Raw genomic sequence first — 15,956 nt, 5'->3', positions numbered from 1 at the left:
TGGGTTATTATACTGCCTATCTCTATATTCTTCAATAAGTGGACAATTAAGCACTTAGTATTCAAGATGGTGATTATAGGGCTGTGAGACTGGTGCAGCTACCACAATCAGAAGTTCCTGGCGTGTGTGCGCGTGCAGCCAGCGTGGGGACCCCCACGCAGCCAATTTATCATGCACTTATCTCAGTAATAACCACTCACCAGGATCATCCAAGTCTACACCCTCCAGGATGTCAGCTTTCACCACACCTCCAATCATCCACAAGCGCATCGCTTTCACCAGGATTCCCAAAACACTGCTTGCACAAACAAAGCAGTTCATCGCTACTGAAGCATAGCATACTATGTGAAGCACAAGCCATTAAACCACTACGAAAACCTTCAAAACAACACACGCATTGCCAATGATGATACTTTTTAAATCAACTGTGATCTCTTGCCTCCCCCCCATCCTCAGGGGTCTTGATGCAAACTGGATCTGTCCTCTTTTTTCCTTGGATCGTACCTGATGAGGCTGAATGACCATAATATTCTCTTCAACCAAGAAATTAGATCTATGCTGTCCTTCCTGGAATCAAACCTGAATATCTTTTATTTCCGAGGTGTTTACCTGGAGGACATTCCGGGGATCAGCGCCCCCCCCCGGCCCGGTCCATGACCAGGCCTCCCGGTGGATCAGGGCCTGATCGACGAGGTTGTTACTGCTGGCCGCACGTAGTCCAACGGACGAACCACAGCCCGGCTGATCTGGCACTGACTTTAGGTATCTGTCTAGCTCCCTCCTGAAGACAACCAGGGGTCTATTGGTAATTCCCCTTATGGCTGGTGGGAGGCTGTTGAACAGTCTTGGGCCCCGGACACTTATTGTGTTTTCTCTTAGTGTTCCAGTGGCGCCCCTAGTTTTCCTATGAATCTAATAATACTGTAATATGTTCACAACGTCTTTCATTGTAGGAGAGGCAGCAGCGCTGGGAAATATAGAGGTCTTTAACTATCCATACAATATCTATTAGGAATGCCTCAAAGTACCTGGAGTGTTTTCTCTGGGACGATTAAGAGGTATTTTATAACAGAGATAGCTTAGAACCTGGTCCCTAACCTGCACACTACCATACCAACTTACAGTAGTGAGAGATATGGGAGGAAAATACTAAATAGACTCCAATAAAAAGCAGGGACGCCACGGGCACAATTAGAGAACAGTGTGTCAACATCCATGGCCCAAAATTCAACCTGCTACCAGAAGATATATGAAATATTACGGGAACAAGTACAGTAGTTTTCAAGAGACTGAATCAACCAGTTTGGTAGCTGTGGGTCGATGGTCCAGACTGCGAGGCTAGAACCCTAGAACCGGTCACGGATATTTCGTAGGTATGTCACCATTAGCAACTAACCCAGACAATGAAAATTTCTGGGTCATTATATTTCACAGTGACTATAATGGTTTAAATCGCAACGTGAAGTGTTGATTTCCGCCTGTGTGCTGCGAAAATAATCCTTCTGGTTACCAGTGATAACAACGATAGTGATGGATATAAGAACTGAAAAACAAAATCTAAGAAAATCCTCTGGTTCAAGAGGTAACCCAGACTTTTCTAAGACCGTCTTTCTCTCTTTTATTTAATCAAGTGGTAAAAATGTGTAACAGATCGAGTGAAAATAAAGTGCAATACTTTATATATAAATGCAAAGTTCTAAATGTTGGACAGGACATTAACCATGCCACATATAAACTAAATAATGTAGATCTTAATATTACGGATTGCGAAAAAGATTTAGGAGTTCTGGTTAGCAGTAATCTGAAACCAAGACAACAGTGCATAAGTGTTCGCAATAAAGCTAATAGAATCCTTGGCTTCATATCAAGAAGCATAAATAATAGGAGTCCTCAGGTTGTTCTTCAACTCTATACATCCTTGGTTAGGCCTCATTTAGATTATGCTGCACAGTTTTGGTCACCGTATTACAGAATGGATATAAATTCTCTGGAAAATGTACAAAGGAGGATGACAAAGATGATCCCATGTATCAGAAACCTTCCCTATGAGGATAGACTAAGGGCCCTGAAACTGCACTCTCTAGAAAGACGTAGAATTAGGGGGGATATGATTGAGGTGTATAAATGGAAGACAGGAATAAATGAAGGGGATGTAAATAGTGTGCTGAAAATATCTAGCCTAGACAGGACTCGCAGCAATGGTTTTAAGTTGGAAAAATTCAGATTCAGGAAGGATATAGGAAAGTACTGGTTTGGTAATAGAGTTGTGGATGAGTGGAACAAACTCCCAGGTACCGTTATAGAGGCCAGAACGTTGTGTAGCTTTAAAAATAGGTTGGATAAATACATGAGTAGATGTGGGTGGGTGTGAGTTAGACCTGATAGCTTGTGCTAACAGGTAGGTTGCCGTGTTCCTCCCTTAAGTCAACGTGACCTGACCTGACCTGACTAGGTTGGGTGCATTGGCTTAAGCCGGTAGGAGACTTGGACCTGCCTCGCATGGGCCAGTAGGCCTTCTGCAGTGTTCCTTCGTTCTTATGTTCTTATGTTCTTATTCTTATTACAAATACAAAGCTTATTTTAACTACATTAATTTGCTAGAGGTTTCTCAATGTCATTTTTTACGTTTCCTCTAAATTTACAAAGGTTACTTTGGTTAGGTTAGGATTAGCTACACAAATTTATAAAAATTCGTACGTTTAACATAAGTAAGCAAATTAAAACGGCCGCAATAAGTATATAATGAGAACCGAAAAAATGGTAAACGTTCATTCCTTAATGTTTATGACTCATGGTTCAAATTGGAATATAGTCTGTTTCCCCATGCTTTTTCATTTTCCTTCTCACCAAAACTATGGGCAAAGAAGTTGTAGAGAAGCCACGAGGTCAACAAACGATGCTCATGACACACCAACGGTGACGCTAGGCTCTACAGGGAGACAAATTTCTTGTGAGGTGGGTGTGGTGGGTGAGGGAAGCTGGGACCTTGGCCAACATGCCTCCACTTGATGACCAAAACACCCACATTAAGGGGAGGGGGGGGGGGGAACCTAACATAGGAACACACCACACTAGCAGCGTGGAATTTATCGTATGAATTCGCCACACTAGGAAGGGTAAATTATCGTAGGAACCTACCACACGTACATGTACCTTTGATATTTACGCAGTTGTTCATTACGACTTTTCCGAGTACATTACAACGTAAAGACAAGACTTCTACAGAACTCTAAGCCAACAATTGGATATAATAACGCAATACGCAGCTGGACATTATTGTGGAATAAAGAACTTTTAATGAATAGGCTTCGGTCCTGGGAATTTGCCCTTCCTAAATGGAGTGACCTTTGATGAGTTTCGAGAGTTTTTCTACTCCCAGAGTCTGGCCATGGACCAGGCTTGTCAGGTCAATCAGGCTGTTGCTGTCAGCGGCCCGCTGGCCCACATATCCATTACAGCCTAGTTAATCTGGCACTTAGTGGAGGTACTTGTCAGGTTTTCTCTTGAAGACCTCAACAATGATTCTGATATCTTCAGGTAACGTGTTGAACAGTCTGGGACCACGGATACGTTCTCTTATTGTGCCCATGCGGCCCTTCTTTTCACTGGGTTTATAATACACTTCCTCCCATATCTCTCACTCCAGTATGTTGTTATGGCGGTGTGCAGATTGGAACCAGACTCACAAGTATTTTACAGGTATATATTATCATGTATCTCTCTTCCTCCTCTCTAAAGAATACAAATTTAGGAGTTTAAGATGTTCCCAGTAATTTCAATGCTTTATTGGCTCTAAGGGGGCTGTAAATGATCTCTATTTCTTCCAATTCTGATATTTCTCCTGCCCTAAACGAGGCCGTCAACAATAAGCAATATTCCGAATGAGAGAATACAAGCGAGTTGGAAAGTGTCATCACTGGCACTATTTCCCTTGTTTTGAAAGTTCTCAGTATCCACCCCGTCATTTTCCTGGTTGTCGTATATATCATAATGTATCTCTTTCTCTCTCCTCCGCTCCAGCGAGTACATATTTAGAACTTAGATGTTTCATTGGCTCTATGCTCTCCGTAAATCTTTGCACGTTTAAGTCAACACTGAACAATACTCTAAACGAAAGAGCACAAGCGATTTGCAGTGTCACCACTGGCGCTACTTCCCTTGTTCCGAAAGATCACATTATCCACCCAGTTCATTTTCCTGGCTGTCGTGACATTTGCCTTGTGTTCTCTGAAAGCAAGGTCAGCCGGCATAATTACTGCCAGATCTTTCACATGTTTCTTTAGTGCTATTTGACAATCCTGGTGGGTTTTGTATACAGTGTCTCTTGAGATCATTCTTTCCAGGTGGACCTTATCGCCAGTGTACATCCTGTCCTCCAATGTCCACTGGAAAACCCTGCTTATATCCGACTTTTTTTGTTTGTTCGACCAAGATGATTTTCATGCTTACTCTGGTGTCATCCGCAAATGATGATACAAAACTGTCGAGTGTTTTTCTCTGCTATAATGATAAATAGTAGAGGCGCCAGGACCTTGCCTTGGAGCAGAACTCTACTTCAGGCTGGGGGGACTGACTACCTCAAAGACTGTTACATCGTCTTTACATCTCTACGGCTTCTGCTGCCTCTTCTGTGTTCGACTGAAGAAGCCTACTGTATAGGCGAAACGTTTCGGAATAAAGATACCTAACTGTTGCACGTGTCTTACTTATCATCTTACCTCACTAATGATGGATTTTGCTGTTTACTATTACTCTTTGTGTTGTCAGAAAGTTGAGAATCTATTTGCCTATCTTCCCCGCTGTGCCTATGGCCGTCATTTTGTGTGCATTCACCCTATGATTGTGTCACCACCTTTGCAAAATCCGTGTATACCACATCTGCGTTTTGGTTTTCTTCAATTAAAACATGTTCTGAAACGTATGCGCCTTTGTGCTTTAATCTATACTGTAGATACCATTATAACTTCTACCATCATTAAGTCTATTTTACACACCTATCGCTCAAAACTAAATGAAACGTCGTCTAAAATAAAGCCTTATATTTTGTGTCTTTCTACAACCAATTCTCGTAACGTAAATTGTTTGACGTTTTACTGAACGTGTCCCGTGGCCTGGTAGGCAACGCTCTCGCCCCACACTGAATGTCCGTGGTTCAATCCCCGGCCGGGTAGAAACATTGGGCGTATTTCCTTACACCTGTCCCTGTTCACCTAGCAAGTAGGTCCCTCGCTATTATTCGATTGGTGTGGGTGGCATCCTGGTGGACAAGACTGAAGGACCACAATGGAAATAAGACAGTCTCTTGATGACGCACTGACTTTCTTGGGTTATCCTGGGTGGCTAACCCTTCAGGGTTAAAAATCCGAACAAAATCTTATCTTACAACATTTCTAAGATTCGACCCCTGCAAAAGACAGCAAGATGGGCTCACGTTATTTATCGACTGAATAAAGGTTAAAGTCGTAAACCTATACATTAACAACAAGCAGATTTTGAATATATTCAGATATACACGTGTAAATACAGATATATACCTGTGTATATACACTAGAGAGGTTCAACAGCGTATACACACAGCTATATATACACCTGTGTACACACATTAGTGAGTAAATTAAACATTACATATACACTTGCATGTAACTGAGTATACACCACTAAGTAACCAGTCTATAAAGATATACACTCCCGTGTATATTCCAGTAATGAGAAGAGAGTCCAGTATCATTAAGTGCTAGAGAGGACCCTCCCCCCTCAATCCAATTAACAAGAGTGACTCGTTACTATGAGAAACTCGTACACCAGCCTATCCCAGCCTACGGTGTACTTGATTCACAGAACATGACTGTCAACAGCAAGTCAGGGTACAAGCTAATATAAACAACAAACATCCGTGTAATCTACGATAAATTAATAATAATGTCTCCTTGCCTAAGTCATTATAAATTAACCATTCAAGAAGTAGCTGTTCTCTTGTTACACGAGTGTGAGATATAGCTAGTAGGTTGGTAGAGAGCAATCAGCCAGGGAGATGTTATCCTTCACTCACACGAGTGTGAAACCGGAAGCCTTGTTGAATGTTCTGTACTGGTAGGTTGCTAATCTTTTCCTTCAGTCTCACGAACTTGTAAGATGACAGGCAAACGGCTTGCCTACCATGAGCCAACAGGCCTGCTACAGTATTCCTTCATTCTTACGTTCTCAAATCTTACAAACTCTTAATTACAATCAGTATACACTTAAATTTACGTTCCTATGCAAAAATCTCCTCACATCACATCGGCGGGTGATGTGATAGGGAAGACTAATAGGGAAGGAAAGGAGAGTGGAGGGAAGGTAGGAAGGGGACAGTTAAGGTAGGTAGGGCAGAACGCCAGGTTCTACAAGATCCGGGAAGCTGTGACGAGGCAATTTATAACGCAAACACTGCCTTGCCGAGGCCGACTCCAGCACGCTGCTGCTGCTGTTGCCGCAACTCTGCTGTTTTACACCTGTCATAACCTCTCACACATTGGTGCAGCCAGGTTGTTACTGGCAGCACCCCGCACTAATACGCACACCGGTAAGGCAAGGTTGTTATTGCCAGCACTAACACACATACAGAAAGTATTTTGTTCAGCCTTAAGAATGGTCAGGAAGTGGAATAACTTGGATTGAGTGGTAGAGGTCGGATCGATACTTAGCTTTAAGAACAGGTACGTTAAGACTCGAAGCCAGGAAACAGTAAACCCAGTAGCAGCGGCCAGCGAAGAGGCTGGGCCAGGTGCTAAGACTCGCCCCCTGCAACCACATATACATGAATATATGTTATCAGTTCCTTCCCAAGTAATTATGACAAGAATACAGAAACACTGCGGCAGGTCTACTGGCAGAACCAACTCCCACTCATGTACCGGTCCATCTACATTTTAACTACCCAAAGTTCTGCCTCAATAACCCTACCTGCGACTCGACAACTCTGGCCAACCAGTACACTTCCCTATATCCGGTCATATCAGGGATGCTGACAGTGTTCTTAGCGCTAAAGTCATAGGGAGTCATACAACACCTGGGGGAAATGAAGACAGATTTCATCCAAGAGGAGTCTAGGCCCAATTTCTTGAATCAAAAGCCATTCACCAGTATCAAGGTTACTCAGACGTAAATTCCACACTGTTGTTCTTCAAGGAGGATGAATGATGCCAGTGAAGACTCTCGAGCCAAGAAATTAAAGTTAGTCTCCCTCCTTCAGATCAAACCTAGTTGCCGCCTGTTCCCCAAGCATTACATAACCCCTAAGGATTTAGTGCTTCCCTATAAATTAACAATCTAATATAAACTCGTTTATTCATTATATATGTAGACAATTCTGGGGGTCAGCGCCCCCAGCGGCCCGACCCCAGACTATGCCATTCATTTAACAGTTTGATTAACCAGGCTGTTGGTGCTAGCACTGCGCAGTCCCTATATTATTATATTCAAAATAAACTATTATACAGGCCGTAGGGATGTGCCAAAGTTTCGACAGTGTTGTCGGCTAATCTAACGGTACTGGTATAGTTAAAAATGTTAATATCATCTCATGGCTAACAGTGTGCTGCGTTATAAGTCACTTTACCAAAAAAAAAAACATCGTTGCTAGGCCTCGCTGGCCTCCCACGAGAGGTTTCACCCCGAGATTTCATTAGTCTCTGCTGAAGCGTCTTATGCCGCATCCTGATTCACGCTCGACATTCGCATTTGTTTGTAACAAAAAAAATAAATTTTAATACTTGTGATGCGACAGAATAATTAATAACGTTAATTGTGTCACTAAGATTTCAAAGTTATTCGACTTTAGCTCACAAATAGTAATTAGAAAAAATCCCTTTTACAAAAATCTAAAAAAATACAATTAAAAAAACGAAGGGTTTTTAAAAGCTGTAAACTATAGACGAATAGTAATGCCAAGGGCGAAAAATAAAATACCTTCATATGATCAAAATAACATACGATAGCAACAAAGAGTTGGAACATGACACATGCAAACACTAGGATATTTTATTTCAATGTCCTTGTGTTTACATTGTGGGTTTTTCTCTGTACTTACTCGATAGACAAATGTCTAATAAATGCACATGCGCAGTATTAGGGTATTTTAAGGATGCATTCTACTACGAATGTCTTCCTAAGGACTGAAGATATTTGTGGCTAAACGTCTCAATAAAATATCCTATTACTGCGGATGTGGCTCATTTCACACCTGTCGGTATTTTATATCACATCTTACCCTGCACGCAAAAGTGCTTGAGGGAGCATGATTTAGCACACAGGAGAGAACAGCAACAAGAGTGCTTGAGGGAGCACAATTTAGCACACAGGAGAGAACAGCAACACAAGTCTTACCTCATAGCAACGTTGCTGCCATCTATGATGATAGGTTTGAGCGGCTGCTGCTGTTGCTGTTCCACATCTTCCTTGGTGTCCGTCACGTCATCCGACGAATCTGCGTCTCCATCGCCTCGGGGGACGCTGGTCCCAAGACGTATAAGCTCAGCTAAAAGCTCATCCTTGTCTGGCGTGCCTCCCAGCTTGACCAGCGCCATCTGCACCAGAGACTCGGAGTAACCCAGTTTGACACCAAATTCGACCTGTGAAGCATAGCTGGGACGCAGAACTACCCACGCTAATCCCCCTGGCTGGTCCGCTATTGGACTGCATACCGGGGTACTGACAGTACTGCTGGTCACAGATGTAGCCACTGCAGATGTGTTGGACGCTGGGGTAGACTGTGCTATGGTCATTATGGTAGTGCTGGTGACTGGTGGTGTTACAGCGGTGGTGATAGCTGGGGGTGTCACTGACACAGCTGGTGCTGAACACACTCGCACTACTGGTGATGCACATCTCACGCTGAAATGACTGTTTTTGCCTCCACTGCCTGTACATGGTGTGCTGGTGGACTTTGTGACTCTTGTACCTGTGGTGACAGAGGCTGTAGTTGCTGTTGCTGTAGTGACAGATGCTGTAGTTGCTGTTGCTGTGGTGACAGATGCTGTAGTTGCTGTTGCTGTGGTGACAGATGCTGTAGTTGCTGTTGCTGTGGTGGCAGATGATGTAGTTGCTGTTGCTGTAGTGACAGATGCTGTAGTTGCTGTTCCTGTGGTGACGGAGGCTGTTGTTGCTGCGGTGACGGAGGCTGTGTTGGATGATGCTGTAATGACTGACGGTGTAGTGGATGAGGTGGTAGTGGTAGTGGTGCTTGTAGCGAGGCTGACAGTAGTCGGAGTGATAGTGGTAGCAGCGGCAGTGGTAGTAGAGGTGGTTGTTGCAGTAGTGGTGGTGGTAGAGGGACTATGCAGGGTGACGTACTCTGCGTACTCTGCACACAGAGTGTCAGACACGGTTCGACACACATCTTCATGTTCGTCATCTTCAGTACGTTCACAGGGCTCGAAGTCACTATCATAGCTGCTGTCTTCATTCTCCAGCTTGCGTCTACTTCTGCCCACCACCCCAGGCACGCCCTCGCTGACGATGCAAGGGTCATGCTGGTGCTTATCGATGGGCGGGTGGGCGGCGGTGTGGGTTGGCAAGGGGGGCGGTGAAGGGGCAGCCTGTGGTTCTGCTTCCACCCCGGACATAGCGGTCAGCAGGCACCCGCCCACTACCCCGCGCTCACCCACCACCAGGGGCACCACATCCTGAAATACAACAGATACATTAATATCGAATTCACAACAAAAAGCGTGACTGCAAATATTAAAAAAAAAAAACATTGAAAAGTAAACAGGAAACTCCGAGCACTTTCATGTGCTTACACAAACATCTTCAGAGGACGAATGTGTCAGCATATGCAGGAGTTCAGATTTTTGTTTATTTTTTTTCACCGCAGTATTTTTTATGCATTAATATACAGAGGTGTAGAGTGTAATATCACATGTTACACCCTCCTAATCTGTTACATTCACATACCACTGCAACACAGGGCAAACATCAGTATTTACATTAATATGATGGGTACACTGAAGACACTACGAACACACAGCGAGGCAGTGAATCGGCTCAGTAGACAAATTTAGCTCACACTTACAGACGTGGCATTGTTAGGTAAAGTAGAAGGTAAACATGACAGAACACTCCACCACACATGGCCAGTGATAACTCGACTGACTAGAAATTTGTGTCCACCAGCCTGTGTTTGTTGGTAGGCAACAGCAGCGTATGGTACACACATATATAATGCACCATATTAACACAATGTACCTCCAGTTACAGCGGGTTCTCTGTCACTACTGACGGAGGTAAGCTCGCAGGATCAACAATACCTTCAACACTGTCCGGCCGAACACAATCTGATCCAGAGATCACAGTTATATCCAAGACAATGTCTGTGTTCTCAGAGGTGAGGATACAACCAGGTAAGACTTCTCCCACACACAAATATAAAGGTAAATATAAGAGAAACTGGCGCTTGGGGACCCGGCGTACAGCTTACTGCCTCCCGTAGAAGGTAGTGAAAGTGCTGACGTCAACGCTACGTCACCTATACGTCATTACCACCTTCACTTTCACGATACCTGTAGCATTGTCAACCCTGACTCCGTTTTCTGTTAAAAAAATTCTGACTTTACTTACTTAATAATTCAACGTTCGTAAGAAGAGATGTGTGCTGCTGGGTGTGATTTGAGCTTCAACTCAAATCACACCCAGACCACCGGCCTGGTAGCTAAAGCTCTCGCTTCACACCGTGGGTGTCTGGGTTCGATTCCCAGCGAGGATGGAAACATTGGGTGTGTTTCTTTACACCGGTTGTCTATGTTCACCCATCAGAGCTCTGTTCCACAAGGCACAGTACTCGCCCCCATCTTATTCCTTATCCTCATATCAGACATAAACAGAGATATACACCACAGCACCGTATCATCCTTTGCGGATGATACTAGGATCTGCATGAGGCTGTCATCTGCTGAGGACGCGGTTAACCTCCAAGAAGATATAAACAAAGTTTTCCAGTGGGCAACGGTAAACAATATGATGTTCAATGAGGACAAATTCCAACTACTCCGTTATGGAAAACTGGAGGAGATAATAACTAGAACAGAGTATACTACTGACTCCGGCCATACAATAGAGCGGAAAAATAATGTAAGGGACCTGGGAGTAGTAATGTCTGAGGATCTCACTTTCAAGGATCACAACAGTGCCACGATCGCACGTGCAAAGAAAATGATAGGATGGATAATGAGAACTTTCAAAACGAGAGATGCCAAGCCCATGATGATCCTTTTCAAATCACTTGTTCTCTCTAGGCTGGAATACTGCTGTACATTAACATCTCCATACAAAGCAGGTGAAATCGCAGATCTAGAGAGTGTACAGAGATCCTTTACTGCACGTATAAGTTCTGTCAAGCACCTTAACTACTGGGAACGCTTGGAAGCACTTGACTTGTACTCGTTGGAACGCAGGAGGGAGAGATATATCATAATCTACACTTGGAAAATCTTGGAAGGAATGGTCCCAAATCTGCACACAGAAATCACTCCCTACGAAAGTAAAAGACTGGGCAGGCGATGCAAAATGCCGCCAATAAAAAGTAGGGGCGCCATTGGTACACTAAGAGAAAACACCATAAGTGTCCGGGGCCCAAAACTGTTCAACAGCCTCCCATCAAGCATTAGGGGAATTGCCAATAAACCCCTGGCTGCCTTCAAGAGAGAGCTGGACAGATACCTAAAGTCAGTGCCGGATCAGCCGGGCTGTGGCTCGTACGTCGGACTGCGTGCGGCCAGCAGTAACAGCCTAGTTGATCAGGCCCTGATCCATCGGGAGGCCTGGTCGTGGACCGGGCCGCGGGGGCGTTGATCCCCGGAATAACCTCCAGGTAACCTCCAGGTAATCAGTAAAAATGGGTACCTGGAAGTTAGTCGACTGGTGTGGGTTGCATCCTGGGGAAAAAAACTTACTTAATCTGCCCGAAATGCTCTGCATAAGAAGCGGCTTTCTATATAGTAATATGTCATTGATATCAGCTAGGACTGTATACCTTGTATATGTACTTGTAACGGCTTGACAAAACTCCTGGAGAGCGAAACGTTGCCACAATAAAATGTCACATTAGTTGCACTTGTGTCCTTTTACTTTACATATTGTCGGTAATTCTGTCAACATTATTACAGAAATAAAGACATTAGTGCTACAGTGTACCTACCTGGGTCACCACCAGGTGATGCACCTCTCTCACAGTACGAAGAACGTACACACACTAAGCTACATAAATGTGCTCATTCTGGCTTCTCTGTAACATGTACATGAATGGTATACAGTACCGACAAGATGATGATTAGACACATGTGCAACATCTGGGTATCTTTATTGTAGACGTTTCGCCACCCATTGGCTTCATCAATACAAATTCAAGAGCATGAATGGAAGACAGTAGAGCTATGTACAAAAGATGAGGTAACCAGACCCAAGGCTGAGGGACTGATTACCTTACCTTTGGTATATAGCTCAGCTGTCTTCCATTCATGTCCTTGAATTTGTACCGATAAAGCCACTGGATGGCAAAACGTCTATAATAAAGATACAAAGATGTTGCACATGTGTCTAATTTTCATTTCTGTGACTTGAATAAGTCCAGTGTGGACGAAAAGTCGTCAAAATATCACATTATACTGCATTATGCTGGATCCAACACACACAGCTACGCCAAGATTCGTAACACTACTCTTAAAGTTGTCTTTCTCACGCATGCCATTTAACAGTGACTGGTGTATTGCGTGCTTTATATATAATACGAATAATTAAAAAATCAAACTAACATTACTGGAACAATTCACAAATAACCAACGCTTCAAAGGCAAAACTTTTGACGACATTTCGGCTCATCCGGAGTCATTGTCAAGTCACAAATGAGTGAGGAAACAAGAGATCATAAAACAGGTAAGGAAGAGGTAGGATTTACTAGATTTACAATTATATATTCATTTGAAAAGTTAGTGTACCTGAAGACTGCAACAGACAAGGATGGAGTTAATACCTGCAGGTAGTGTCAACCTCTGTATGTTAGAAGTGATCAAGGTCCCAGGACCGAAACGTTTTCTAATAAATATGATACAGTGTTTGCTTACGTGTCTTTCTAAACCAACTTCTCGGTATTTATTACCAAGGTTTATACCAGTGTCAACTATCCAGTGTGTAGAGTACTGGCGTGGAGTGTACTTGACACTTGCAAGTAGTGTAAATCTGGAGTGGAGTGAACTGTCTCACTGGATAAGTCACACTGTACCTCGAAAAACATTTTAGCCTTTACTCTTCTACACGGATATCGTTGACGATAATTCTTGTACAGCTTACGTCCTTTATAAGGAACAGCAAGATTAAGGAGTCGAGGTAAAACATATGTACATTGATCAAGGCAAAGAAGAATTTCGCCAAAAGTGACTTCTAAAGACAAAAGAGTTTATTTGTGGAAAAAACGTTTCCTGGACGTCTTGATAAGTAGCATAGCAGTTGCATTAAAGGGGCGAGGAGAGTGCCTAGCGCTTGCCAACTGAGCTGCAGATGAATGGAACAAACAGCCAACCTGCGTCATTGAAGCAAATGCCTTGAGTGGTTTTAAAAATAGGTTAGATATACGAGCGAAAAATGGCTGGGTGCAGACAGGAGTTGCCAGACCTACTATAGTGCTCCTCACGTTCTAATACTGTAGGGAATAAGAAACTTCAAGAATAGGTACATAAATATATAATAAAACTTAAAAAAAATCACAATGATAAAAATAGAGGATAAATTCAAAGAGAGACTGGTAGGGTACATACCATATATTCTTGCCACAGTGTGCAGGGGGCGGAGCCAAACTGTGTAAAAACCCCGTCTCTCCCATATAAAATTCCACTATATCCCGTGTAAAAATAATCAAGTTACCAAAAGCTCCAACTGTGGGTCATCATATGACTAAGACCCGGATTAGGAAACATTTGTCCTGTTTCCTGACAAACCTACCTAACCTAATCAAGACGTCTTTTAGCCTCTTCTTCATACTAGACTGTCACCCCTGAGTCCTCCTGCGTGACTTCTGGAGCCGCACACGACACCTGCAGTGGTACTGCCCAATATATTCTGCCCTCAGGGCAAAATAATGCTACTGAATGACGGGGATAGCACACATCCTTATTAACTGTTATACTGGCTGAGTGACTGGTCCACCAGCTGAGAGACAACACACATCCTTATAAACTGTTATACTCGCTGAGTGACTGTATTCCTGCATCACTAACCAGGCTTGACAGTTAACTTAGCCCGCCTCACACCCTCCACCTTTCTCTCATGATTCAACTGTACATTTGTGTAAAACTGATCCACTGTACACTCACGAACACCTTACATCACCTCTGAACTTCACTGTGGCTGGATGTACAGAGGTAATGGCACAAGCAGTAGTACTCCTGTACAGTAGGTTACCTCTACTCGCGTCCGCGGGCCACAGCCCCCACGGCCCGGTCCCATACCTTTATACATTTGAAGAGCTCCCAGAGTTTAACCACTGTCGGAGCCCGGCCAAAGGCCAGGCTCGTCTGGTGATTGCCTAGTCAACCTGGCTGTTGCTGCTGGAAGCCCGCTGCCCCACATATCCATTACAGCCTAATTTATCTGGCACCTGGTGAAGATACTTGCCCCAAACCAGACTTCCTGGTTGCTGGCCTCAGCTATCAGGCTGCTGATATAAGGACACACTGTATAAAACAAGCCTTAACTGGGTTAACGTTACGCCCAATTTAGAGCCTTATCAAGTTTTTACGAAACTGCCAAAATAAAAACTATACTGCACACACTGACTGTACAAACACACACACACACAAGCAGTGAATCGACTCCTGCAACCACTAATAGGTAAGTACACACATGCGTCGTCCCGAGAGCAACAGTAACAAAAAGGTCTATAACGAGTCAAAATGGGTCTTTATCAGACGTGAAAGATGTACATTACCTCAAAATGGGTCTTACCAGACTCCGTCCTGTATAAGTTCACTGTATTATAGAGATTATAACTATAAGATTTAAAATACCATATTAGTGAGACTGAAGTCTTTCCAATTATTATATAGATTCCAATCTCAAAAGAGAATTTCAGTAATCTAGTCAATGGGAAGACAAATGATGAACTGACGAAATTTTCTTGTGTCAGAGAAAAAAAGGGGTGCCGTGGACACAAGAAGAGAACACTATCTACATTCGTGGTCCAAGACTATTAGCACTCTACCAGAAGATAACAGAAATACTGCTGAAGCAATGCAAGTCTTCTTGAATAAACCCGACTACCTAATCCAAGTACCGGATCATCCAGGCTGTGATGGGCCAGCGGGCCACTTGTAGCACCAGCCTGGTTGATCAGGTAATTACCAGACAAGCCTGGTCAAGGGCCAGTCTTTGAGAGTGGGAAATTTCTCGAAACCAGTCAAAAGAGTAAAAAAAAAAAACAAACACAGGAGGAGGAGGGAGAGATATATCATAATCTACACTTGGAAAATCTTGGAAGGAATGGTCCCAAATCTGCACACAGAAATCACTCCCTACGAAAGTAAAAGACTGGGCAGGCGATGCAAAATGCCGCCAATAAAAAGTAGGGGCGCCATTGGTACACTAAGGGAAAACACCATAAGTGTCCGGGGCCCAAAACTGTTCAACAGCCTCCCATCAAGCATTAGGGGAATTGCCAATAAACCCCTGGCTGCCTTCAAGAGAGAGCTGGACAGATACCTAAAGTCAGTGCCGGATCAGCCGGGCTGTGGCTCGTACGTTGGACTGCGTGCGGCCAGCAGTAACAGCCTAGTTGATCAGGCTCTGATCCATCGGGAGGCCTGGTCATGGACCGGGCCGCGGGGGCGTTGATCCCCGGAATAACCTCCAGGTATAGAGCTTTGTCAAGTGTTTTGCTGTGTAGAGTTGTGTAGAGTTTCATGTCAAAAGAATAGATCAAGTTTTAAATAAAT

The 15,956-nt window shown here is 43.7% G+C and overlaps 1 protein-coding gene across 3 annotated transcripts in view; it reads right to left on the bottom strand.

Moving 5' to 3' along the window:
- LOC128703155 (probable ribonuclease ZC3H12C) overlaps nt 1–15,956 on the bottom strand; it is a 225,699-nt gene that overhangs the window by 10,933 nt on the left and 198,810 nt on the right. For 2 of the 3 annotated variants that reach the window (XM_070103390.1, XM_053797726.2), the window contains exon 2: nt 8,365–9,662. In XM_070103390.1, coding sequence (XP_069959491.1) covers nt 8,365–9,602 — 1,238 coding nt within the window. In that variant the 5' untranslated portion in view covers nt 9,603–9,662. Of the gene's footprint in view, nt 1–8,364; nt 9,663–10,286; nt 10,417–15,956 lie in introns of those variants that run through there. The other variant, XM_070103391.1, reaches the window with a different exon arrangement.

This window comes from Cherax quadricarinatus, chromosome 85, assembly GCF_038502225.1.
Source record: "Cherax quadricarinatus isolate ZL_2023a chromosome 85, ASM3850222v1, whole genome shotgun sequence".
Taxonomy (NCBI): domain Eukaryota; kingdom Metazoa; phylum Arthropoda; class Malacostraca; order Decapoda; family Parastacidae; genus Cherax; species Cherax quadricarinatus.
The sequence above is the reverse complement of the archived record's forward strand: the minus strand, read 5'-3'. Positions and strand labels throughout refer to the sequence as shown.